This window comes from Myxocyprinus asiaticus, chromosome 3 (genome assembly GCF_019703515.2).
Source record: "Myxocyprinus asiaticus isolate MX2 ecotype Aquarium Trade chromosome 3, UBuf_Myxa_2, whole genome shotgun sequence".
Classification (NCBI taxonomy): Eukaryota; Metazoa; Chordata; class Actinopteri; order Cypriniformes; family Catostomidae; genus Myxocyprinus; species Myxocyprinus asiaticus.
Window position 1 is genome coordinate 17,256,611 of NC_059346.1, and position 26,366 is coordinate 17,282,976.

The 26,366-nt window shown below is 39.9% G+C and overlaps 1 protein-coding gene across 4 annotated transcripts; it reads right to left on the reverse strand.

Moving 5' to 3' along the window:
- Window positions 1-4,321: 4,321 nt before the first annotated feature.
- Window positions 4,322-25,978, reverse strand: LOC127423061 (apoptosis-inducing factor 1, mitochondrial-like). Of its 4 annotated transcripts, XM_051667082.1 has the most exons (19): window positions 25,759-25,978; window positions 24,745-24,875; window positions 22,238-22,337; window positions 21,857-21,883; window positions 12,901-13,176; window positions 12,713-12,772; window positions 11,942-12,096; window positions 10,937-11,067; window positions 10,511-10,601; window positions 10,256-10,340; window positions 10,093-10,169; window positions 8,260-8,368; window positions 7,949-8,056; window positions 7,603-7,691; window positions 7,276-7,416; window positions 6,907-7,049; window positions 5,662-5,786; window positions 5,289-5,479; window positions 4,322-4,943 (listed from the first exon to the last, which is right to left on the reverse strand). In XM_051667082.1, the coding sequence occupies exons 1-19, from the start codon at window positions 25,844-25,846 to the stop codon at window positions 4,872-4,874; spliced, it is 2,199 nt and encodes a 732-aa protein (XP_051523042.1). In that variant the 5' UTR covers window positions 25,847-25,978; the 3' UTR covers window positions 4,322-4,871. The 4 variants fall into 4 exon arrangements, with proteins under 4 accessions (XP_051523042.1, XP_051523059.1, XP_051523050.1 ...); XM_051667099.1 differs by lacking the exon at window positions 12,901-13,176 and having other exon boundaries at window positions 25,759-25,975; XM_051667090.1 differs by lacking the exons at window positions 24,745-24,875; window positions 25,759-25,978 and adding an exon at window positions 22,867-24,240.
- Window positions 25,979-26,366: the final 388 nt, after the last annotated feature.

Genomic DNA, 26,366 nt, shown 5'->3' on the forward strand with positions numbered 1-26,366 from the left:
AAGCAGCAGTTATCAAGTGTTTTTTTTTAAGACCACAGATTTTATATCAAGTAGCGAACAAACACAGTACCAATTTGCTTTGCATGTTACAAAAGTGAACAAAAATGTCCTTAAAACCAAATACTGAAATATATGAATTGGTTTATTATTGGTTTTGAAATATCAAATTTAATTTCTTCTCTCAGCAGCCAGTAATTCAACGCACAAAACCAGGGCCGTCCCAAGCAAAGGGCGGGGCCCTTTGCCGTCTTTGGGGAGTGGGGGGTGATCCCCCTCGGTAGCAATCGCCGCAGGGCCTGGTGCGACCATGACCGTTGCACTACACTAAGGACGGCACTGCACAATTCATTGTTACAAGTGAACCCATATTTAATGTGGTCTGGGTCAAATTTTATTTTACCTTGAACAGTTTTATTAATGGTTTTTGAGGATGAGGGCATGTCACACCTCATGTCTATGTTGGTATCGGTCTAATTTGGCTAGCTTCTACCAAGCGACCCACTGATTGAGAACCATGGCTTTAAGAATCTCAGAATCCAAAGGAAGTATATCACTGCAAAAAACAAAAACTGCACTTTGCTTAATATTATTGTGAGCTGAACTCTTAGGCTTAATTAGGGACTAAAAATTGTTCAAGGAACAAAAACCCCCAATTTTTTTTTTTTTTTTTTTTTGCAGAATGTAACCTAAAACAGGAACAAAGTCCCTTTCAATTGTTCCAGAGTGAAAACGTAATTTTAAATCCGTTAATTTTCTCCAAAGACCAAAGGGTTTATCACAGTGAATTTTCAGAATTACACCACTTTCTGTTGCCCAAAAAAATGTGGCTTCACTCTTTTTAGTAGAACATGTTAAACATGTGATTTGATCCTGAAGGAAACTGCTGCAGTCACACATTTCTTTGCCATACTGCATGTTGTGGATGTAACCTTCCGTGACATGCTGAAGACCTTTTTGGCATCTATATATAATTACTACATATACATGCATGATTAATCCAGATGCAAGGTAAAGGTAAAAAGTACATTTCTCAGTTGTTTCCAAGTCTTCACTGAATTATTGTTAGGTATAATGCATTAATACAGATTTGATGCTGCAAGGTTTTTACTGAGAGGCAGATCTGTAATTAAAACAAATTAAAATAAAATAATTAAACAATTATTAAATAATTAAAATAAAATTATTTGCATATTTGCATTTTTAAACTTTTTACATATTTTTGGGGATATAATTCATATTAATACATTTATTGAAAACACATTATTTTATATAGGCTACTGAATACTATGCTCGCTATGATTTCTATGCGGAAAATTCCCCCACATGGGGAAAAACAACTGCTTATATTTTTGCTTATTTCGGGTGAGGCAAGTCCCTTATTTTGAGCTTGTTTTTTCAGATAACGTCGCTTGTATCTTCTTGTGAGATCTGGCAACACTGCAACAGGTATATCACCCACCCTTACCACAGAGTACTGTCATTTTAAAAAGAACATTATTAACCGTTCTTGTATTTTGTTCTAATCGGTTATTAATTGGAAAGGAGGCTACGGAAGGCAGGAACCGGAATTAAAAAATACAGTTTCTGCTCAGAACGAACCCAAATGGAAAACGATAAATTATTTGTCCCTGGCCATAATATTAAAATGTACACCATTGAGCAATAAATGTGTACAGTGCATTAAGAAAGTGTTCCTTTATTTTACTTTTTCACATTATATGTTGCAGCCTTATGCTAAAATGCTTTAAATTATTTTTTTCACATCACTCTACACTCCATACCCCATAATGACAAATAAAAAAAACAGATTTTTGATAAGTTTGAAAATGTATTAAAAAGAAAAAACTGAAATATCACATTGACATAAGTATTCAGACCGTTAACTCAGTACTTAGTTGAAGCACCTTTGACAGCGATTACAGCCTCAAGTCTTTTTTTTTTTTTTTGGGGTATGATGCATCAAGCTTTGCACACCTGGATTTGGGGATTTTCTGCCATTCTTCTCTACAGATCCTCTCACGCTCTGTCAGGTTGGATGGGAACCATCGGTGGACAGCCATTTTCAGGCCTCTACAGATATGTACAATTGAGTTCAAGTCCGGGTTCTTGCTGGGCCAATCAAGGACATTCACAGAGTTGTCCCTAGCCACAACCGCTTCTTAATAATTGTTTCTGGTTTCCTCCAGACAGAACACTTGGAATTGAGGCCAAACTGTTTCATCAGACTAGAGAATCTTGTTTCTCACAGTCTGAAAATCTTTTTATGTGTCTTGCACTGTGGAGAGGCTTCTGGCCACTCTGCCATAAATCCCAGATCGGTGGAGTGTTGCAGTGATGGTTGTCCTTCTGCAAGTTTCTCCCATCTTCACACATGGTCTCTGGAGCTCAACCAGAGTGACCATCTGGTTTTTGGTCAACTCTCTTACCAAAGCCCTTCTCCCCTGATTGCTTAATTTGGCCAGGCGGCCAGCTCTAGGAAGAGTCCTGGTTGTTCCAAACTTCTTCCATTTAAGAATTATGGTGGCCACTGTGCTCTTGGGAACCTTCAATGCAGCTTTTTTTGTAGCCTTCCTCAGATCTGTGCCTTGACACAGTCCTTTCTCTGAGTTCTGCATCAAGTTCCTTTGACCTCATGGCTGAGACATTATATAGACAGGTGTGTGCCTTTCCGAATCATGTCCATTCAATTGAATTTGCCACAGGTGTACTCCAAACAAAGTGTACAAACATCACAAAGATGATCTAGAGAAATGGGATGCACCTGAGCTAAATTTCAAATGTCATAGCAAAGGGTCTGAATACTTCTCTGAATACTCTGACTGTAACGGGTAAAGGATGGGCAAGGAGGCGGCGGGAACCGGCAGAACAGTCAACATAACTTTAATTACATAACTGAACTTAAACAAACATAAACACACACACACACACAGCGGCTGCTTGTCTCTCTCTCTCTTGAACTGGCATCCCCAGCTCCTCTTTATCCCTCTCCCGCTGACTGGGCTGATTCAGCGCCGGGCGTCCATAGTTATGGCCCAGCCACACCCTCCTCCTCATCACGCTGCTCCGCCGCAGGATTCAGGCCGGGGAAACCTCTGGCATGAAGTACTCCCCTCTCTTCCTGGAGGGGAGGTGTTCCCCTTCTGACTGTCCTACTGCCAGCAGTTCTTCCCCGCTTCTTTGGAGCCCTGGGAGAGACGAGGGGAGGGAGAGGAAGAGGGAAAGAGCTAGGGGGAGAGACAGAGAGAGGGTGAAAAACTCACTCGCCGGTCCCCGGACACAGCGTCGCCTGGTCCTCAGCCACTCCTCCGCCCTCTGGAGGATGACAGCCGCTCCTCCTCTGGCAGACGGCAGCGAGTCCTCCGACCCCTGGCGGACAGTAACTGCTTCTCCGCTTCTGGCGGATGACACCAGTTCCTCCAACTTCCGGCGGCTGGCAGCGGCGACTCCGTTCCCTGGCAGATGTCAGCAGCGAGGACTCCACAACAGCACATCCCTCCCCATTCCCGGGTTTCGGCACCAATGTAATGGGGAAATTATGGGCAAGGAGGTGGCGGGAACCACCAGAACAGTCAACATAACTTTAATTACATAACTGAACTTAAACAAACGTAAACACATACACAGCGGCCACATGTCTCTCTCTCTCGAACTGGCGTCCCCGACCCGGCCACGCCCTCCTCCGAGTCACAGTGATGCTTCAGTTTTTTATTTTTAATCAATTTGCAAAGTTATCAAAAATCTGGTTTTTGTTTTGTCATTATGGGGTATGGAGTGTAGATTGATGTGAAAAAAAAAAAAATTAATAATAATAATTTAAAGCATTTTAGCATAAGGCTGCAACATAAAAAAAAAGGGTCTGAATAATTTCTGAATGTACTGTATGTACCTGGCATGATTTTAAAGAGCAGAAATGATATCTTATTCTGACACCACAATTTTACATTATATGTCAAAATTTAATAATGCTCTATTCCTTTTTTCCCACAGCTATCACTGACTGTGTAGAACAATGTCACACAATTAGTAATTTTCTCTTACTCTGGCCTGTAAATCAGAGTGCTGATGCATAAAAAAAATAGGTCAAGTCTGTGTTAGGCAACGTGTTTGCAGGCAATCACAGGTGTAATGAGCATATTGCATCTTCATTACGCATCTCAAAAGCCTCAAGGGTGACACTCATTTTGGGCATGTAAGCATTCACACACACTTACAGAGGGTTGTTAAGTTCATCTACCATCACTATATATTGTAATCGTTAGTTGGCAATCATTAGATTTAAATAAACTTCAAATTAGGAAGGACTGAAATCCATCTCGAGACATATTTAAAAATAATTTACTTTTATTTACTTTTTCTTTTGAATTAGCTAATTTGATCTTTCAGACAAAAATATTGTGCAAGCAGGTGCCAGAGGGATTTGTTTATCATCTGGTTTTGTTTGTTTCTAATGCAACTTTATTACAATACTCAATGAAAGTGGAGCTCTTGTGTGGTTTTGGGGATTTGGAGGGTGTGTTCTGGGCTGCATTCAGGAAGATGAACATTTACAGACCACAAGAGGGAAAAACCCCTACAGAGAATTATAAAATACAAACAACAGGTATAGATTTCCCTCAAAAGAAGTTGGACAGTACTGTTCCATCAAGTCCATGGGCACAATGAATCCAAAGCGCCACCTTGCGGCTCAGAGGCAGCACTGCATGTCCTGGTCTCAAGAGAGTTCAAGGCCAAAATAGCAGATGCCAGGCTGGTGTAAGCCTGTGTGTTTGTTCTGTGTGTGCTTGTTTGTGTTATTTCCCAAGTTCACTTGACATAGATGTGGGCAGAGTGCCCTTGACAGAATGGACAGAGAAAATGTGAGAGATTTTTGTTCACTCTTCATGGATGTTGAAAAGCTTGGCAACCTCATTCAGATCTGCATGCTCCTCTCCATCTTTGATTATCTACAAACACACAGAAAATTATGATGAAACAACCATTACTGTTCTGGTAAAAACAAAATGAAATGGCATCTGCAACCCATTTCCGAGTTACACAAAATATTCAATGAGAGAGAAAAATCCTTCCAATATTCTTTTGAATAATGTGCACCATTAAATCGTTCAAAATAAGACTAGAAACAATTATTAAGAAACAGGGTCAGTTTTGATTTAATGTCGACTTTGTGTTTATGATTTATAATTTTTCCTAGAGAAACACTTATTCATAAAATATACACAGACACTGCAGGAGCTTCTGTTGACAAATGCACATTGTATATAAACACAGAGAATGATATTTCTGCCTACCTTCCTTGCGATGGGCATTCTGTTGAAGACATTCCACAGGACGATACCGACCACCACCTTGTCCCTCAGGTAGAATATCACTCCCTTCCCATAATCCTCCTTCTGCTGGACAGGAGGGGGAGGAGCCGCTGTTCCTGCCTCTAACGCCCCGGCAACTGCCTCCGTCTCACTCTCAGAGCGGATTCCAGTCCCTAAGAACAGAGAAAAGGGCGGGGCAAAAAAAACATCTGTGAACTTGTGACAGGTATTGATATACAGGCAGATGGAATTTGTTTGTGTATTGCATTTGTGTAGCAGAGAGATGTCAGTGAGATAAACTGTTGACCCTACAATAATTATACCATGGTGGTAATGATCGAAATGTTGTACAAACCTGATTGCTCTGTTGCAGCTTTTGGTGTGTCCTTGGCAGTGGCTTTGGCAAACACTCCGACAGTGGGCAGACTGCTGTCCACTATACCGATGGCTTCATACCCTACATCTGGCCCCAAATCACTCCTGTAGACAGGGACATATCGTGAGTGCTGAATTATGCATAGAAGTTAACTGTTTTTATTAACTGTTATCCTCTTTTTGTGGATAAATAAAAGTGAGTTACGTTTTTTCCATTTGGATTGTATTGAGTAAAAAAAAAGACAAATGTTTTTTTAAGATGATTATTTATATCTTCATCTTTGTCAATAGGAAATATAACTTTTAGACTCCCAAACAGTCCTTTTGCAAATAGAATAGAAGAACAGGGAGCCCTGCAACAGATCCCCCCGCAGAGCCCCCACTTAACATTGAGTCAGTCTAGGATTACATGAAGAGACAGAAGCAATTGAGACAGCCTAAATAGACAGAAGAACTGTGGCGAATTCTCCAAGCAGCGTCCAGTTGAACCTAGGAGAATTGGTGCTGTTTTGAAGGCACAGGTGGTGTTCACAACAAATATTGATTTAGCTTTTTTTTGTGATTATTGGATTTTGTATGACATTAATTGATAAATGAAAACTATTAAATGGCATTATTTTTGAAGAAATACTCACTATGCAACATTTTTCACAAGTGCCTAAAACATTTGCACAGTACAGTACATATTAACGTGAATTCACTGAGTGTGTATTCTTTCCAGAACATGGTCTAAAGCTAGGAGTTAGTGTGTGTGTGTGTGTGTGCAAACACCCCAAAAGTCATCATTGTAAATGAGATGCAACAGAGTTTTTTTTGCTGGAAGTGTGGTGTGCTTTTGACCATAGTCTAGAGGTCTTTTTCACGAAATTGTTTAAATATCAACCGCTTGTTCAGTGTATTAACAATACTGGGTATAAGTGTCGACTCTTAATCTTTATTTTTGGGAGTCTAGGTCATGTACACAGGCTTGTAGTGAGGGGGTTACAGGTATGTCCAAAAGGAAGGCCGAACAGCTGGCCAGATACTGTTCTGTATCAGCCATTACTGGTAGTTGCAGTGTGTAGTGGCGGCGTTGTTATTTGTATCCTTGATGCTAATGATTGAATAATGACATGTAACCTGCAAGTTACTCGCAAACATGCATCTGATCTGTCGATTGGATATAAATAAATATTTAAAATGTGTGTGTGTGTGTGTGTGTGTGTGTGTGTGTGTGTGTGTATACCAGAACATGGACTGGTGCCAATAAGGTTTGCTGGCTCCGGTCATGTTCTCTCCGGCCAGCCTGCCGCTGACCACAGCATGATCATGATGTTCCACACGCCTGCGGCCCAGCCTTATGTCATAGAAACATGCAGCATCTCCTGCCTAGAACACAAGAGGAACCTAAGTTATGTTCTCAAGAACATGTACTCCAAATCAGAACCAGAGCTTGACCCCAAAAAAAACAACAAAACAGTAAAGTGCCCTTGTGCAACTGTGCTAATCAACTTGCTCATTCAGCACTGGAATTTGCGCCTGACCACTGCTATTATCAGTAGTATTATAAGATCTGCTCTCTTTCCTTTCACAAGTTTTGCAGGGAGAGACGTACCACCCAGATATTGGCTCGAGCCTGGAGCTCAGCATTAACCCGGTACCCTCCGAAATCAGAGTCTACCTCCAGCCCGCCTGATTTGGCCAGTTCCACACTGGGCTCCAAACCAACTGCTGCCACAATGTGGTCCGTCTTCACCTAAAGTAAAAACACAGGAATAAAAAAACTGAAATCTTAATACAAAGTGCAAAATTCGTGTTAAATTAAATAAAATACATATATTACAATTATTTTCAAGCTAATATGACCATAATGCAGTAGACAATAATTAGTTTATACATAATCAAGCCAGGTCAAGATTGACTAATGGACAAGAAGACTCACCAGTCGTCCATCCTTCAGTCTGATCTCCAATTTCCCATTGTTGTAGCTCACATTTTTCACTACTGCATCCGTGATTACATTCACACCCTCTATGAAAGGTCGGAAGGTTATCTGCGTCAAACTTGTGTCTAAACTTTTAAATTTGAAAGGTGTTCTTTACACAAATGCTTTTAAATCTAGGGGAACCTAATATTAAAATGTTCATATACTTTAAAAAATGTACTATTGAGAGAATAAGAGAACAGCTTCAATTTGTACATTTCAAATGCCTTAATGCACTTCTTTATCCTATAATATATAGAGTAAAATATAATTTTAAACAAGTCTGAAATGTGGTCACACTGACCTTTCCTGACTTTCTCAGTGGTCCAATTACTCAGGTATTCAGGCAGAACTTTTCCCATGTTCCCCTTCTCTGGAAACAGCTGTACCACCTCTAAACCAAGGTCAGTGGCTATAAAAAAAAAAAAAAGTGAGAGCAAGCAGAAAAAGACATTGCAACATTAGCAGCAGCTAGTTTTATAATAACTTAGTCTGATCTTTGGATGATCCTCTCTATGTATTGTATATAGATGCTTAAATTCATTATAACACTAACTTTATGAATAACCTTTTTTCTAGTTTGACTGACAGCTGAGTGATGCTGTTTGGACTCACATCTGCGACCCATAGCACATGCCAGCTCGCTGCCCAGGAACCCACCACCGATGATAGTTAAGGACTTCACCTCTCTGGTGATCTTCTCAAGAGATCTAAAATCTTCAATCTGCCAAAAAAACATATGAAGGTTAGCTCTGGAACTTACCGCCAGATATATAGATTTATATATATTATATAATTAGATCAACACTGGCCAGACCAACACTGCAACAGTGGCTCAACCAATGGCAGTTTTTGTAGTTGGGGTGGGACTATTTGTTATTTCATCCAATGGCAAACAAAGGGTGTTATCAGAATGCTGTTTGAAAACTTTTATTTTTGCTGAGATTGGGAGCTTCCTGAGATTAACATGGAATCTAAATTGAGGATCAGAGGTTGTATCTTAAGTCACTACAAGTTTCCTAAATGAAATCACCACTGTTTACTCAACAGATAATATATTCTAGAGTTGCATATTATAATATATTCAATATCTATTCAATATGACTGATTATACACTCACCAACCACTTTATTAGATACAGCTGTATATCTACTTATTCATGAGATTATCTAACCAGCCAATAGTGTGGCAGCAGTGCAATGCATAAATCATGCAGATACGGGTCAGGAGCTTCAGTTAATGTTCACATTGACCATCAGAATGGGGGAAAATGTGATCTGTTATTTCGACCGTGGCATGATTTTTGGTGCCAAAAGGGCTGGTTTGAGTATTTCTGTAACTGCTGGTCTCCTGGGATTTTCATGCACAACAGTCTTTAGAGTTTTCTCAGAATGGTACAGTTCTGTGGACAGAGACGCCTTGTTGATGAGAGAGGTCAACGGAGAATGGCCAGACTCGTTCGAGCTGACAGAAAGTCTACGGTAACCCAGATAACCACTCTGAACAATTCTGGTGAGCAGAACAGAATCTCAGACTGCACTACACATCGAACCTTGAGGCAGATGGGCTACAACAGCAGGAGACCACATTGGGTTCCACTTCTGTCAGCCAAGAACAGAAAGCTAAGGCTGCAGTGGGAACAGGCTCACTGAAACTGGACAGCTGAAGACTGCAAAAATATAACCTGGTTTGATGAATCTCAATTTCTGCTGAGGCACAGATAGTAGGGTCAGAATTTGACACCAACAGCATCCATGGACCCAAACTGCCTTGTCAACAGTCCAGGCTGGTGGCGGTGGTGTAATGGTGTGGGGAATGTTTTCTTGGAACACTTTGGGCCCATTTAAACCAATCAATCACTGCTTGAATCATGCCACAGCCTACTTGAGTATTGTGCTGACCATGTGCATCCCTTCTTCTAATGGCTACTTCCAGCATGATAATGCACCATGTCACAAAGCAAAAGTCATCACGAACTGGTTTCATGAACATGTTCTTCAGTGGCCTTCCCAGTCACCAGATCTGCATCCAGTAGGACACCTTTGGGATGTGGTAGAATGGGATATTTGCAGCATTAATGTTCAGCTGCAAAATCTGCAGAAATTGCGTGATGCAATCATGCCAACATGGACCAGAATCTCAAAGGAATATTTCTAACATCTCTTAGAAACCATGGCACAAAGAATTGAGGCTGTTTTGAGAGCAAATGGAGGCTCTACCCAGTATTAGTATAGTGTTCCTAATAAAGTGCTCAGTGAGTGTATTCAATATCTATTCAATATAACAGATGAAATAGACTTATTCTAGAGTTAGGATTTTTCTGTCATATGGCCCTTGGTCTGTACATCTTCTGCTCAGAGAACATTCTGGAACAAATTACCTGCTTCATGAGGATAAGCAGCAAATGAGTGCATTCTGTGTGTGTGTGTGTGTGTGTGTGAGACATACTTTCCTAAAGAGGGTTGTCCTCTTCATCACCTCCTCTCCTGCCCTTTCGATTACTTGAAGATTCCTGGGCACACCACCTAACACACAAACACACATACACATAAATATCCACTACAGCCAGCAAGAGAAACAGAGAGTGTGTGTTTATGTGTGCCAGTTTTACCTGTAGCAATCAGGCACTTTTCATAGGAGATCTCTGCACCATCACTCAGTTTGACTTTATTTCCTCTGACATCCATGTGAACCACCTACACAGTGGAGGGTTATGATCAGGACAACTCATACACTTACAGTTATGCATCCATAAAACATTTTCTCCTTTCTCTGACTTCATTTATTCTGACTTGTTCATGTACCCGTGATCAGGTGCACAAGACAAACTTCACAGTAACATGATATGCTAATGTCAGTTTCTCACCTTACGGCCTGTGAGCACAGCCACACCCCCATTCTCCACTTTAGTGAGATCCATGGGACTGACATAGAATGAGGGAGGCTGGAAGTAAATACTAAAACATACAACAACTTTTTTAAATCTCACAGAAAACAGTAGAATATTTGATGCATTTTAGGCCCCGATCACAGGGAATATATAACAATCTAAAACACAACCAAGAGCAGTTAGGGTTTTTAGTATCACGTCATGTCCACAGTACACTAATATGTTTTTCGTTTCCAAACATCATCGTTTTCCAAAGTATGCGGTACTAGAAAGTGTTTCCAAAGACTAAATAAGGCGTCAACGTAGCAAAAACAATGCTATTTTTTAAAATCAAAAACATATTAGTGTTAACATGGCCTCAGTGTGTAGGTAAGATGTCCTGGAACGTTTTAACATACACACCTTCTCTCTTTGCCGTTCCATTGTTTGAAGCGCAGTGTTTCGGTGACCTTGGGGTCATCAGAGAACCAGAGTTCTTTAGAGAGAGGAGGTCTCATGTAGGGCAGGTCAGACTCCTCTGTAATAATCAACACCTACATATGTACACAAACACTTTTCAGAGATAACAATCAATATAAACAAGGGCTGTCAAAGTTAAAGCTATTAATGCATGTAGTTAATTAAAAGGCACATTAAGGAATTCTGTGCTCTCTATCAACATTTGTCTTTGAAACATAGAATTGTAAGTTACTTCCAAAGGAACATTGTTTTGATTTTTATGTCAGTTGTGCTTGAGCACTGTATGGATGCCTGTGATCCCCATATCAGAGCGGATCTGACTAGCTACACCAAGAGTCACTGACAGTAACAAGTAGCCAACAAATAGAAAATAAGTAGACCAAGTAAGTAGCAGATTTGCCAAACAACCTTCTTTTCTGTTTATTACAGACATTATTTAAACATGCAAGGACAAATGCCTGAAGCTTGAAATTTTCCACCAAATATAACCCGACAGCTCTAAAAATGTAAATAATTATTGTAGGTTTACCATATAGTGACTCGTGGTAAGGAAAGAACAGGGTTTTGAACAGATTTTTTTAATGTACTGGCTCAATAATGGGTTGTTTTTTTTTATTTCTAAAGAAAAATAAAAAAATAAATCCTCTGTAGTGTACCTTAAAATAATGTTACATTTTTAGCACAGTATCCAGTTTGACATTCATTTCATTCTGCTCCGAGTGATTTCTAAAGACTAAAGTCTAGTCAAAACAGCCTCAACCTTTGTAAGAGCACCGCCACAGGTGTCCGTTAACACACACACGTTAACACACACCTTTATCCAATCTCTCGCTTAGCAGTAAATGATGGAAATAGACCTTCTACTGGATAATTCGTTTCTTAACCAAATCAGTATTGAACTTGTTCATGACAGGTTCAACGAGATTCATCCATTTGTGTATGACTTACCCTGGCGCCAGGGTCACATGCCCGAATAGACCTAGCTGCAGCGAATGAAGCCGTGCCTCCACCAATCAGCAGGTAGGGGGTGTGTTCAGGGACTTCAGAGGACACAGCGGTCGGTTCAAGGGGCACAGCAGCAGGAGCAGGTTCAGGAGCTGCAGCTGGTCAAATACAGAGAAATTTAGTACACACACATACAAACACAAAAACACAAGCGCTTATGAATGACTTGACCAGAACACAGAAAAAACATGTGTATGCGCTTAACATTATCTTTACAAGAATATGTTAGTGCTCTCAGGAACACTAAAATAGATTAGGGGAGAGATTATAATTTTATAGTAAAATTAGTACACATTTTACCTCAAGTAACCTTCCATGGAAATGAGGCAGCAAATCAGCTGTGTGTGACCTCTTACCATTAGCATTAACCATTAGCACTACAACAGTCACAATTCGCCAAAACAACCGTTTGAAAGGAATGAATTGACTGTGTGGGAAAGAGAATAAGGCCTTCAATGAAGAGGACAATGAAGTTTATATAAAGAACAGAACACTATCTTCAAAGAAAAAATGATAAATCCATACAAAAGACACAATCTGGTAAAACAAACAAAAAAAGATCAAACTGAGTTGCCAGAAAATCTTAAGTGTGGTAACAGAAAGCTTTAATATAGGTGTCCATATATGTGAATGAAGTAATTGTCGGTATCCTTATCGATATCATGTGCTTAAATTGTAAACAAATGTCCCATCCAGTTAAAACTGGACTCTTACCAAGCTCAGAAACAGGAGGAGCCTCTGGCACATGCTCAGCAATGGTTACAGGTGTCGGCTCTGTTTATTAATCCAGATGTAAGAAGAGAGGAAAGATGTTAACCTCAATTTTCAAATAATAAAAATATATCCCTTGTTACTTGTGAGAACAAAAATCCTGGATTTCCATGCAGATGTGTCAAGCTTACCACTCTCAACGACAGAAGCTAAGGCTTCTTCATTCTGTATAACAGCTGAAGCATCCATGACGGGTTCCGTTACAGGGGTTTCCACGACAGGTTCTGTTACAATGGCTTCAACAACAGGTTCCGTTACAGGGACTTCAGCGATGGGCTCTTGTATGGGGGCTTCTACAACAGATTCAGATACAGCGGACTCCACAATAGGCTCTGTTATGGGAGGTTCTGTTTCAGCAGGTTCTTCAGGTTTCATTGTAGGAGCTTCAGCAACTGGCTCTAATTCCACTGAATGAGCAAGACACACAAGAATGTTTGACTGAGAGGGCAGAAGCACCAAGACAATCCTCTGCTCTATATCCTTTGGGTCTGACCACTCTCGGCTGACTCTGGAGATGCTTCAGGGATGGATTTCACAGGTACTTTAGCATCTACTAGCATGATCATGGATAGAAAAGAGATGGGATAACTTAAATCTCTGTGGAAAAAAAAAGAAGCTTTGACGAAAAGCCTTCCTAGCATATTTCCACACTCACAAGCATTGCACCAGTTGCTATTTTGGGGTAGGTTCTTCAAAAGGAAAAAGGAAGTATGGAACAACTCATAGTCCAGGATCAGGGATGAATTTGTAGGGTAGAAAAGGGTAAAACACAAGGAAGAGGATGATATTTATGAGTGGATGTGAAGGTGTCTTCATTCACAGTCTTTTTACAACTTCCTGCTTAAGCTGCAACATTTTCTTTATGACCTTCCAAAATGATGTCTTCAGTATATGAAGACAGAAGCAACCTGGGTGGGGGGACTTCATAATAATATGTGCTTATGGAATCATCTCCGCACATCAGGATGGACTGTTCTTTCTGGAATCTTCTGTTTGATTTCACTACCTTCACATTCATTTTAAAATGAACAAAGCAAAACAGTGAGTAGAAGACATCCGATGGTTGGTGAGATAAACCCAAAAGGAGGAAAGAAAGCAGTGGTGTCCTTGTGGTGGAAATGTTTAGTTAGTGAAAAAGACAACATCTGATGCAAAGAAAGACAACTGACAGGTAAAAGACAAGAGGAAGAAAAGCTTCAGGCGTGTCCATCGACAATGAAAGAACTTCACAGAACATCACCTCAATCCAAACATTATTGAGGCCATTGTCAGAAAGAAAACTCCAAAACACTTACATTTGTATCATATTATCTTCTCAACTTGAAAAGGCATAGTAAATGAAATTGTGAATAAAAACAATGAATTTCTCCTCAATTGGTTGGGTGAGGAACATCAATGGAGTTTCCAACTAGGGCTGGGCGATATGTAAAAAATATTTGTGCAATAATTGCCTTAAATACTGTGATATCTGATTACATCGGTCAACCCCCCTGCCGAGAGTCGGTGAATTTTTTTGCTTTATTGATTTTACTTTAAAAATTGTATTCATATATTGAAACATGAAAAACAAACAAAAAAGACATTTCTAAATTCAAATTGCACTTTAAACTAAACGAAAAAAGCAATAATATAACGAAGTGATCAAAAAATCGTATTTAACCACCTCCCCAAATCCAAACAATGCAAGCATCCATCAACACAGATGGAAAATTACTAATAGCCTACAGATTAAAGACAACTACAAATGTAAAGACAATAATAATAAAAATAAATAAGCCTAATAAATTCCCTTGTGTTCCCAAAATAATGCTGCCAAATGTTTGTTCTTATCAAATCTGTGATTGTATTGCATTTTGGTAATACAGTTAATGCTGCCTAAAAAAAAAAAACACAAAAAAAAAACTCAACTTTAGGTTCAAGGTGAATGTGTCTTGCATTATTTTATGATTTAATAACTTCTGATTTGTTTATTTAATACAAAGATATATACTACTGAACCTGCAGAGTTGCGCTCACAATGCATGCCAACCGAGTGGAAATAACACAAACTAAACTAACAGCATCTCCTGAGATAATTTGCAGCATTCTCACAGACGACATTATTCTTGCAAACAGTTTTCAGATGAACGAAACAAAGAAAAAATAAATAGATAAGTCAAAACTCTTTACATGCACTTGTTCCACATGACAGGCTCGTGCTGCACGCCTCTGAACAAACAGTGAATCAGGTGAATTTTTATTTTTGCTTTATTGATTTTGCTTTAAAAATTTCATTCATTTATTGAAACACGAAAAAAACACAACGAAGTGATAAAAAAACCTTATTTAACCACCTCCCCAAATCCAAACATTTACCATCTCCAACGGCTCTATTTGCATCACGGAATCCATAATGCATGCCAACCGTGAGGAAAAAAGCGAATTAAACTCACAGCACCTCCTGAGATGATCAGAGATAATTTTCAGCATTCTCATAGACGACTTTATTCTTGCAAATAGTTTTCAGACGAATGAAACAGAGAGAGAAAAAAAAAAAAAAAAAAAAAAGAGTGAAAACTCTTTACATGCACTTGTTCCACGAGACAGACCCACGCTGCACGGCAACATGCGCTTGTTCAACGAGGCAGTCTCATGCTGCATGCCAACATTTACTTGTTCCACGAGGCAGTCTCGTGCTGCACGCCTCTGAACATACAGCGAATCAGACAAGCATTGATGGCTTTTCATTTGCCTGTTCTTAAAAATATAATAAAGTGTGTTTCTTCAAGTGCATGCCTTTGTGACTAACAGCATTTCTTCTCACGTGTGACTCCGAGACAGGTCGCCTGCCTGTTGTGGGTAGATGAGCAAAATTACCCATGCATGAAATACATTTGGACGAGGCACTTGCGAACCGGTTTCGGCCTCGTCGCATTTGGTGGGTGGCGGGTTCTAGTTTCACACCCTGGCTACTGTTTATTATATTTGCCGACTTCCCAGATCCATGGTTTTGCCATTTCCCGATATTGTCGATAATCATCTGTTCGCAATCGGCATCTAGACCTTTGTAAGAGATTGTCGATATCCGATTACATCGTCCTATCGCTCAGCCCTATTTCAAACAAGGTAAATCAGACAAAACAAATGCTCAGTCAAACACATGAAATAGAGGACAGATCACCATGTACAAGCAGAGGCAGAAGGTCAGTAAAAATCTAAAGACTGAGTTTACATTTATATTTCTGGCAGATGCTTTCTTACAAATTTTATTTAGTAAAAAGGTGCATAAATAGTGCAAAAAGGTTACGAAAGTTAAAGAGTTAAAATGGACCATGGCATTTACATGCAGTATGCATTGTCCTAAGAAGCATGCATGTTTGAATGTAACGCAATTGACTACGTAGATAGGATTCTACCAGTTTTGGTAATGGAACAGAAGGGCAGGTTTTACAAGTACAAAGTTATACAGCCAAATATCAAACCGATCAGCTGTCTCTACAATAGCAGACTCAGATCAACTCATTTTGGCCGAGGGTGTCACACATGCAGACTGTTTTGCTGAGATCTCGCTCTCTTCAGTCAGAGGTATGACACACTTGCCGATTAAAAATGGTGGAGGGGTGACACACATAACGACTCACCGCAACTCTTTCTCTCTGACAAAATAACATCTTGAGTAAAATTGCAATTGCAATAGTGATTTGGGGTGTTTTCAGACCTGTAGCTTGCTTGATTGTTCTGAAACAGGAGCATTATTAGATGTTAATATTAGATGTTGCAGAGACATCTGTTGAACTTGCTTGCTCAAACCTGCTTGTAAAAAGAATAGTTCACCGAAAAGTGAAAATTCTGCCATAATTTACTCGCTCTCATTTTGTTCCAAACCTGTATGACTTTCTACAATAAGACACCAAAGACATACGAGGCAGAATGCTAGACTCAAACACCATACAATTTTTATCGAAAAACAATGCAACGAATGCAAATGGTAACTGAACCTAACATCTCCTCCTGTGTTCCACAGAAGAAAGGAAGTCACATGGGTTTGGAACAAAGGGCGAGTAAATGAAAAAAAAACTATGCCTTTTATTGTTGGTCGTGCTAAAGGGCAAACCAAAAAAAGTTTTAACTACAGGCATTAACTATATTGTACACCAAAGCCATGCTACATAGTCTGGCTTGTACAGAGAAGATGCAATATCATGTTTTTAATAAGAGCATGTTCTGCATGTTATTCTGTATAATACTGTAGAATACTGGACATGCCAAGTGTTGACTTGGTTTTGCACAAACTATGCTGCAACATTCCTTGATTAAAATAATGGTCACCTTTAACTTTAACATACTCCCTAAGGTTTCATTGGAATGCTGGATGATCATAACAGGTGTCATGTTAATGGACACTTAAACAGCCAGTGATGCAGTTACATGGCTCAAAGGCCCCAATTTTTACTGGCCCCAACACAAAAATGAGACATGCAAGAGGCCTGTTATGAAGATGATATGAACTTGAAGTAGACTGTTTTAAATAATCATATTCGCCCTGCAGCTAAACAGGTCTGATAATAATAGCCATACTGATTTTGCTTCTTTTCATTGCAAACGCCATCGAATTTTGAATACTGAGCAGCTCATGATTTCCAGCCACATATATTACCGGGGTTTCACAAAGTTTAATCATGTCAAGTCATTTTTATTGTATAGCGCTTTTCCCAACACACAGTTTCAAAATAGCTTTACAGAAAACTATGCTGTAACAGAAAATGAAGCTGTGTCTGTAATGTCTTAAAGTCCTCACTGAGCAGTTTACATTAAAAACGAGATTGAAAATCATGCCTTAAAAATTATGTCTTAAGGCACCCAGAGAGCAAGCCAAAAGGCAACTGTGGAAAGGAACCCAAAACTCCATAAGGTGTTAGTTAGTGGAGAAAAAAACCTTGGGAAAAACCAGGTTCAGCTGGGGGTGCCAGTTCCCCTCTGGCTATACAGCATGAATATAAAGTCAATACAGTATAGGTTATCCATGTTTAATTATGCTTCATCCAGTGCTTCATCTCTAAAGGCAAAAAAATGAGAGAAAGAACAATACTAGCGCTCTTCCCGCAAGTGTGCATGCATGCTAAACAGATGCACGAAAAGAGATGATGAGAGATGCTATTGATTTCTTGTGTTCGTATGTGTGGATTACTAATTTTCACCAACATGTTAAAATTTAAAAGATGTGGGAATTTCCCGCAATGTAGCACTAGCCCAAAAGGGTAAACGACATTTCTAGAAACTGGTCCGAATCGCTCTCTCACTGGCCCCGGGCCATCGGGCAGTTATTGTCCTTATTGTCGAGTCCTGCAGTTAAACCCAATGTATACTTCGGTTGTTCACATTGCTGATAGCACAGCACACAGTATGCATGAAACAAATATTGTCCGCGTGTGGCCCAGATTATCTCGATTCGCATCGTTGGCACACACGCCAGCTGTTGACCGTACTAAAAGAGTATCACAAAGCAGTCATACTGCACATGCGTCGAACGCGTTAGTATTCGCTTGCGGTCAAAAGAGTATACTTTTAAAAGGCAACACGGTCAACCAGGCGTGATCCAATCCAGAACACAGAAAAAATTAAGTATACCCGGGCCTTTACATGGATATTTTTAGGACTGTGATGGAGATAACATTCCTTTCAACATATCAAATAAATGAAAGGCTCCTGCCAAAACAAATAGCACCCTCCTACCATCAAGCCAAAATAAATGGGCAGGAGGAAAAAAACAGAATATCATATATATATTAATGCACCATAATGTTGCAAAATATACAGTGAGAATTTCATCCCATAAAGTGGGGTTAAAAAGTTAGTCCACATTGAATATTCACTCACTGAGCACTTTATTCACATATTCGTGTGATTATCTAATCAGTTAATCGTGTGGCAGCAGTGCAATGCATAAAGTCATGCAGATACAGGTCAGGAGCTTCAGTTAATGTTCACATCAACCTACCACCCCTGGAGTAGCGAGTTCGAATCCAGGGCGTGCTGAGAGACTCCAGCCAGGTCTCCTAAGCAACCAAATTGGCCCGGTTGCTAGGGAGGGGTCACATGAGGCAACATCCTTGTGGTCACAATTAGGGGTTCTCGCTCTCAATGGGGTGTGTGGTAAGAAGAGTAGCATGAGCCTCCACATGCTGGGGGTCTCCACGGTGTCATGCACAACGAGCCACGTGATAAAATGCTTGGATTGAATGTCTCAGAAGCGGAGGCAACTGAGACTTGTCCTCCATCACCCGGATTGAGGCGAGTAACCGCACCACCACGAGGACTTACTAAGTAGTGGGAATTGGGCAATTTTTTTTTAATAATAATTAAAATGTTCATATCAACCATCAGAATGGGGAAATAAAATTATCTCCGTGATTTAGACAGTGGCATGACTGTTTGTGCCAGATGTGCTGATTTGAGTATTTCTGTAACTGCTGATCTCCAGGGATTTTCACGCACAACAGTCTCTAGAGTTTACTCAGAATGGTGGAGCACTGTATTAGGACACAGTGTTCCTAATAAAGTGCTAAGTGAGTGTATATGATTCAAAATCTAATTTAAGCCTGTTTTATAAGTTTTTGTATTTTAAAGACTTTTAAACAAAAGAATGTTACAATGAAAATACTTAAGATTCTGCACTATTTCTAAGTCACTAATCAAATAAACAGATTTGAGACACTGGCCATGTTAACATCTTTGTACAAAAGGTCAGATTTCCTTGCTTCCTTTGAAGCACACGAGATGCTCTTTGGAACATTCTCAAATCATGCTGGAATAACATGGATCATCAGGTTTTGCACAAACTTGTGGAGTCCATGCCAGCTCGAGTGCATGTTGTTATTAAACCAAAAGCATACCAAATACTAAGAAATTCTTAAATGTTTAGTTTTAAATTTCAACTTTTTACTCAAGTTAGTTTGAAGATAAAATAATTTGTATTACATTTCAAAAAAAGCAAAACAGAAGAATTTTCACAAGTGGACTTTTGAACCCCACTGTATGGTACCCCCTTATTCAGAGTAAGCAGAGTTAAGAATTTATTCCCAAGAATTCCCAAGAGTTGTCTCATCCTGCATGAACAGAACATTCTGTGTATTTAAATGCACTCACTGAGCAGCACATTGAATACAGTGCATCTGGAAAGTATTCACAGCGCTTCACTTTTTCCACATTTTGTTATGTTACAGCCTTATTCCAAAATTGATTAAATTCATTCTTTTCCTCAAAATTCTACAAACAATACCCCATAATGACAACGTGAAAGAAGTTTGTTTGAAATCTTTGCAAATTTATTAAAAAAAAAAAAATAAATAAATATTCACGTGTTCATAAGTATTCACAGCCTTTGCTCAATATTTTGTTGAAGCACCTTTGGCACCAATTACAGCCTCAAGTCTTTTTGAGTATAATGCTACAAGCTTGGCACACCTATTTTTGGGCAGTTTCTCCCATTCTTCTTTGCAGGACCTCTCAAGCTCCAGCAGGTTGGATGGGGAACATCGGTGCACAGCCATTTTCAGATCTCTCCAGAGATGTTCAATCGGGTTCAAGTCTGGGCTCTGGCTGGGCCACACAAGGACATTCACAGAGTTGTCCCGTAGCCACTCCTTTGTTATCTTGGCTGTGTGCTTAGGGTCGTTGTCCTGTTGGAAGATGAACCGTCGCCCCAGTCTGAGGTCCAGAGCACTCTGGAGCAGGTTTTCATCAAGGATGTCTCTGTACATTGCTGCATTCATCTTTTCCTCGATCCTGACTAGTCTCCCATTTCCTGCTGCTGAAAAACATCCCCACAGCATGATGCTGCCACGACCATGCTTCACTGAAGGGATGGTATTGGCCAGGTGATGAGCGGTGCCTGGTTTCCTCCAGGCATGACACTTGCCATTCAGGCCAAAGAGTTCAATCTTTGTTTCTCATGGTCTGAGAGTCCTTCAGGTGCCTTTTGGCAAACTCCAGGTGGGCTGTCATGTGCCTTTTATTGAGGAGTGGCTTCCGTCTGGCAACTCTACCATACAGGCCTGATTGGTGGAGTGCTGCAGAGATGGTTGTTCTTCTGGAAGTTGTTCTCCTCTCTCCACAGAGAAACGCTGGAGCTCTGTCAGAGTGACCATCAGGTTCTTGGTCACCTCCCTGACTAAGGCCCTTCTCCCCAGATCACTCAGTTTGGCCGGGCGGCCAGCTCTAGGAAGAGTCCTGGTGTTTCCAAACTTCTTCCATTTAGGGATTATGGAGGCCACTGTGTTCATTGGGACCTTCAATGCTGCAGACATTTTTCTGGACCCTTCCCCAGATCTGTGCCTCGATACAATCCTGTCTCAGAAGTCTACAGACAATTCCTTGGACTTCATGGCTTGGTTTGTGCTCTGACATGCACTGTTAACTGTGGGACCTAATATAGACAGGTGTGTGCCTTTCCAAATCATGTCCAATCAACTGAATTTACCACAGGTGGACTCCAATCAAGTTGTAGAAACATCTCAAGGATGATCAGTGGAAACAGGATGCACCTGAGCTCAATTTTGAGTGTCATGGCAAAGGCTGTGAATACTTATGTACATGTGATTTTGTCGTTTTTTTATTTTTAATAAATTTGCAAAGATTTCAAACAAACTTCTTTCATGATGTCATTATGGGGTATTGTTTGTAGAATTTTGAGGAAAATAATGAATTTAATCCATTTTGCAATAAGGCTGTAACATAACATAATGTGGAAAAAGTGAAGCGCTGTGAATACTTTCCGGATGCACTGTATCTACGTGTCCCCCAATAATTTGGGCAAAATATTACCACAGAGCGCACACACATTACTTCTCATTAAATGCTTTTCATAATTTTGCAATCAAATCAGAATTTTAAAATCGTTCAAATGAGAAAACCTTCACAGAACTGGGAAATTTAAGCTAAGACTAAAGTTTTAACTTTTAAAAATATCAATTCATCCATAGAGCAACAATAAATCTCAATGAGCAAAGAGAGGAATGCAGTGCTCAGTGTCTAAGGCTGTGAATGATGTACATATTTAGACAGAGATCCACAAAGAATCTAAAGTAGCAGATAAAAATAAACTCTCACCTTCTTTTGATTCTGCCACAACTTTAGCTGAAACACAAAAGACAACATACCATTGAATTAAACCATGCTGTTATTAATTAACAAATGCAGAGTGATTATTTTTCCATGTCTGTTCAGACAATTCAGAAGAAAGGAGTAAGATAAAACCAAAACAGTGCAATTCTTTTAAATAATTCTGTTTAATTTAAAAGGGTTTGGGTAAAGAAATAAACTGGCTATAGTCATGTCACATTATTAAGATACAAAATATAGAAAAATGTGTACAAAAATATATTAACTGAATTAAATTACTGCTAAATAAATTAAGCTAGTCATTCATTGATTGGTGTGTATGCATTTGTGGTTATCATGTCTAGATGTGATTAGAGTGTATTCACTTACCTACAACCTCAGCTGCTTGTGGCTCTTGTTTTGGTCTGCTGGCAATTTCCATCATACGCTCATTATACCTTTCCTTGTCCCCCGAGACAGTACGGTAAACCTTTAAACACACAAACAACAAATCACAAATGGGCAAAGCCACAAATCTAGAAATAAACATAACATTTGAAAGACTTTGAGATGACAAAGGCTGCCTTCATTTACTTTCATTCTCCCCAGGTGATTCTACCATATGTCAGGGGTTTTTAAACTGGGGTCCAGAACGGGTGCTAGGGGGGTCCACAAAAAAATTTCAGAGAAAAAAACAATCAACACTAGGAATGTCCTGAATAGGGATATCCTGATACCGATACTGGTATCGAAATCGGATCCGATACCACACTCATTTACTTGTACTCATGCTCATAAAAATGCTACGATGCCAAAAACGGATACCATCTGATGTACGAATGTCATTATGTAAACATTCAGCATAGAAATTAAAATCCTGTCATGTCCTAGTGAGACTATTAAACAGCAAAGACCGTGATTAATTTGATAAATATATATAGTTTGCATGTGCAGCATTTTAAATGCGAGCGCTTGTGAATGTGTGGAGCCAGTATTGTGCTGACATAAAGTGCTTATACCTTTTAGAGATCCTTGGCTCATACACGGAAAACACCATCATGAGCATTGTGCGCTCTGTTTGTAGCAGATGACAGCAGGCAGAGCTCTACTTCATTTTGCAGCATGTGGCACATACAGACTGCATATTTGTGGTGGCTCAGCGGTTTAAGGCTCTGGGTTACTGACCAGAAGGTCGAGGGTTCAAGCCCCAGCACCGCCAAGATGCCACTGTTGGGCCCTTGACCCTATCTGCTCCTATCTGCTCCAGGGGTGCCGTATCATGGCTGAACCTGCACTCTGACCCCAGCTTAGCTGGGATATGTGAAAACAAATACATTTCACTGTATATATGCAAAAACGTATGTATAATGTGTGACCAAAATAAAGGCTTCTATTCTAAATAGCAGCCTTTTGCGGTTTAATAATCACTTTGAATCATGTAGCGACCGGCTTTTCCAGAGTGGGAAGCAACCGCAATAATGTCAGAGCTCTTTGGTCATAACAACACAAAAACACTTCAAAATAAAAGCTCAATTTAAGGGAAAAAAGTATTACAGAAATAGACCACTACTGTAGAGTTATATAATATTACTGTTATACTACTAATAATAATAACTCAATAGTAATTTCATTATATTTAAGCAATCTCTGTTATGCAGCACTTTATTTTACAAAAATAACTCCAATGTTGTATTTTGGATTGTGCTGCGAGGTTCTGAATAAAAGCACATGATAAAAGTAATACAATATCATGATGAAAATTATTGTTATATTTTCATTTGATTAAAGGGAAATTATTTATTTAAACACCAAATAAAAAAAATAAAAAAAACACAGGTATCCGACTCTGTATCAGTGAGTACAAAAATAAAATAAAAAGAGCATCGGTACTCGTTCTCAAAAAAAAATAAAAAAATATTTGCATATAACGCTTACTATTTTTCTCACAGTATAAATGGGCCTTTATTCATACAATTATATAGCCGCTTTTACATATCAGGAAGGGGGTACCTTGCAAGCAGATTATCATATTTGGGGGTTTGCCATAAGTGTAAGGTCAAGTGCAAAGTGAATAGTAAATGACAAAATTTTAACAGCATTATTTATTACCCTGATGCAAATTTTCTCCCCTTTTCTCCCCAATTTGGCATGCCCAATTCCCAATGTGTTCTAGGTTCGTGGTGGCGTAGTGACTCGCCTCAATCCGGGTGGCAGAGGACGAATCTCACGTCTGAGACCGTCAATCCGCCCATCTTATCACGTGGCTTGTTGAGCGTTACCGCAGAGACCTAGCGCATGTGGAGGCTTCACGCTATTCTCCGCTGCATCCACGCACAACTCACCACATGCCCCACCGAGAGCGAGAACCACACATTATAGCGACCACGAGGAGGGTAACCCAATGTGACCCTACCCACCCTAGCAATCGGGCCAATTGCTGATGCAACCTTTGAACCAGAGTTCGAACAGGACTAGATATTGTTATAAAATTGTTTCTCATTTATTTATCAGCCGAGAAAAGTTATAATCACGCTGAATTAATTGCCTGTAACATCATTAAATAATTCAAACAACAACTAAACCAGTAGCTCAACAGGTAAAGCATAGTGCTAGCAACCGCAAGGTCATGGGTTGAATTCCCAACTAACAAACATACTGATAAAATATAAGCTTTAAATGAACCAGAAGTCAATTCGGATAAAAGTGTCTACCAAATGCAATGTAAATGAACATCAATCTAATTCACAATCGATTCCAAACATCCCACAAACCAACATTGCCTTTGCCAGTTCTAATGTAAATATCAGTACAGCTCATAGAAATTGTGACTAAAACTATAATTTCTGTGTATTTTCAATATCTGAGGTTAATGAAGCAAGTTATAAAGGACTTCTTACATAAACTCCCGCCCCCAGACATGTTGCTCCAACCAGCACATAATACAGGGTGTTCTCCCTGCCCCCTCCTGTTGCCCCCGATGACATCTTGGCCCTCTGCAAAATCTCCAGCCTCCTCTCCTGTCTCAGCACTGAAAAGTCAACAAACAAAACAAAAGTTAACATTCAGACTGACCGGGATGTACTAGTTTTCAATTTCTCAAATATAACTAGGTTTTCAATTCCGTCAGTAAACTCTGGGTACAGAAGAAATGTTTACACCTGTTTCACTGTTTCCACAGTGCTGAGTTTTACCCACTGATTGAAAGACTGTTTTCTTTCTTTCTTTCTCTAAAAGTGGAAGTGGGGCTTTAATTCACAGCAACAAAAAATGTGTTTGTTCTAGGATTTTTTTTTTTTTTTTTTTTTTTTTTAAATCAGACCCACCCAGATATTTAGAACCCCAAATGCAGATTCGGTGCTACATACACAAATATAATGAATTTTGCAGTACTGTTAACTAAAAATGCATTCGGCTCAATGAGTAGAGTTTTCTGAGCCTCAGGTGTGTGAAGAGTGAGACCTGTCCTGGGCAGAGTGCAAACCCACACCGACCTTGGCGCAAAAAAACACTTCATGCACTCGTGTATTAAGTCTACAGAGCTTTCGTGCCATATAAACATTTTGACAGAATGGCGAAATAGCGTGACCTCGTTTAATTGACTAGGTGGGGGAGTTTGTCACGACTGGACAGCTGTAGTGTGATCGGAGACAGCACTGACTGAAACTTAAACGGTGTTTATCTATGTAGTTCAGTGTAACTTATACGGTAGGTAGTAATCCTATTGTGGGTCAATACTGAGATTTATCCAACGAGCACCACAGAGCACGTATCAAACTGGACCATGATCCCATCGGTGTAGGAGTCCAAAGACATGGCGCAATTGTTTATAAGCAATTTTAAGCACAACTGAGGTAAACACAGAGCGCCAAGTTCACATGTGATTCAGACTTCTACCGCATTTCTCAACTTGCCTGATCTCCTTGCATGCTGCACACACCGAGTGGATGAAGTCCGAACCAGCGGAGCCAGTTTATTCCATACTGTCTTGCACTTAAACATCGCAGCACTGCTGTGTTCAGCGGTCACGACAGCCCGGTATATTTCTCCGACACGCTCACCGTGCAGAACTCGCTCAAGGCCGGAGTGTGAGACCTTCTCTCAGGTCATACAGCGCGTGCAGGCTCTTCCGGTCTCCGCTCTCAACCCGCCCTCTCGCTGTACTGATTGGCTCCAGCTCTTGCCTACTATTCTGTTACTGGTTCATGTTTATGCATTTTAAAATATATTAGTGCCACCCAGCGATGATTGGCTACTCTCAAGTCACGCCTTAAAGACGCCGCAGGTCGTGTGACGAGAGACCGCCCAGTTAAAGGAATATTTCACCCAAAAATGAAAAGTCTGTGATCATTTACTCACCCTCATGCCATCCCAGATGTGTATGACTAACTTTCTTCTGCAGAACATTTTTAGAAAAATAGCTCAGCTCTTTAGGTCCACACAATGCAAGTGAATGGTAACAAAACTTTTGAAGCTATAAAAAGCACATAAAAGGCAGCATAAAAGTAATCCATATGCCAGT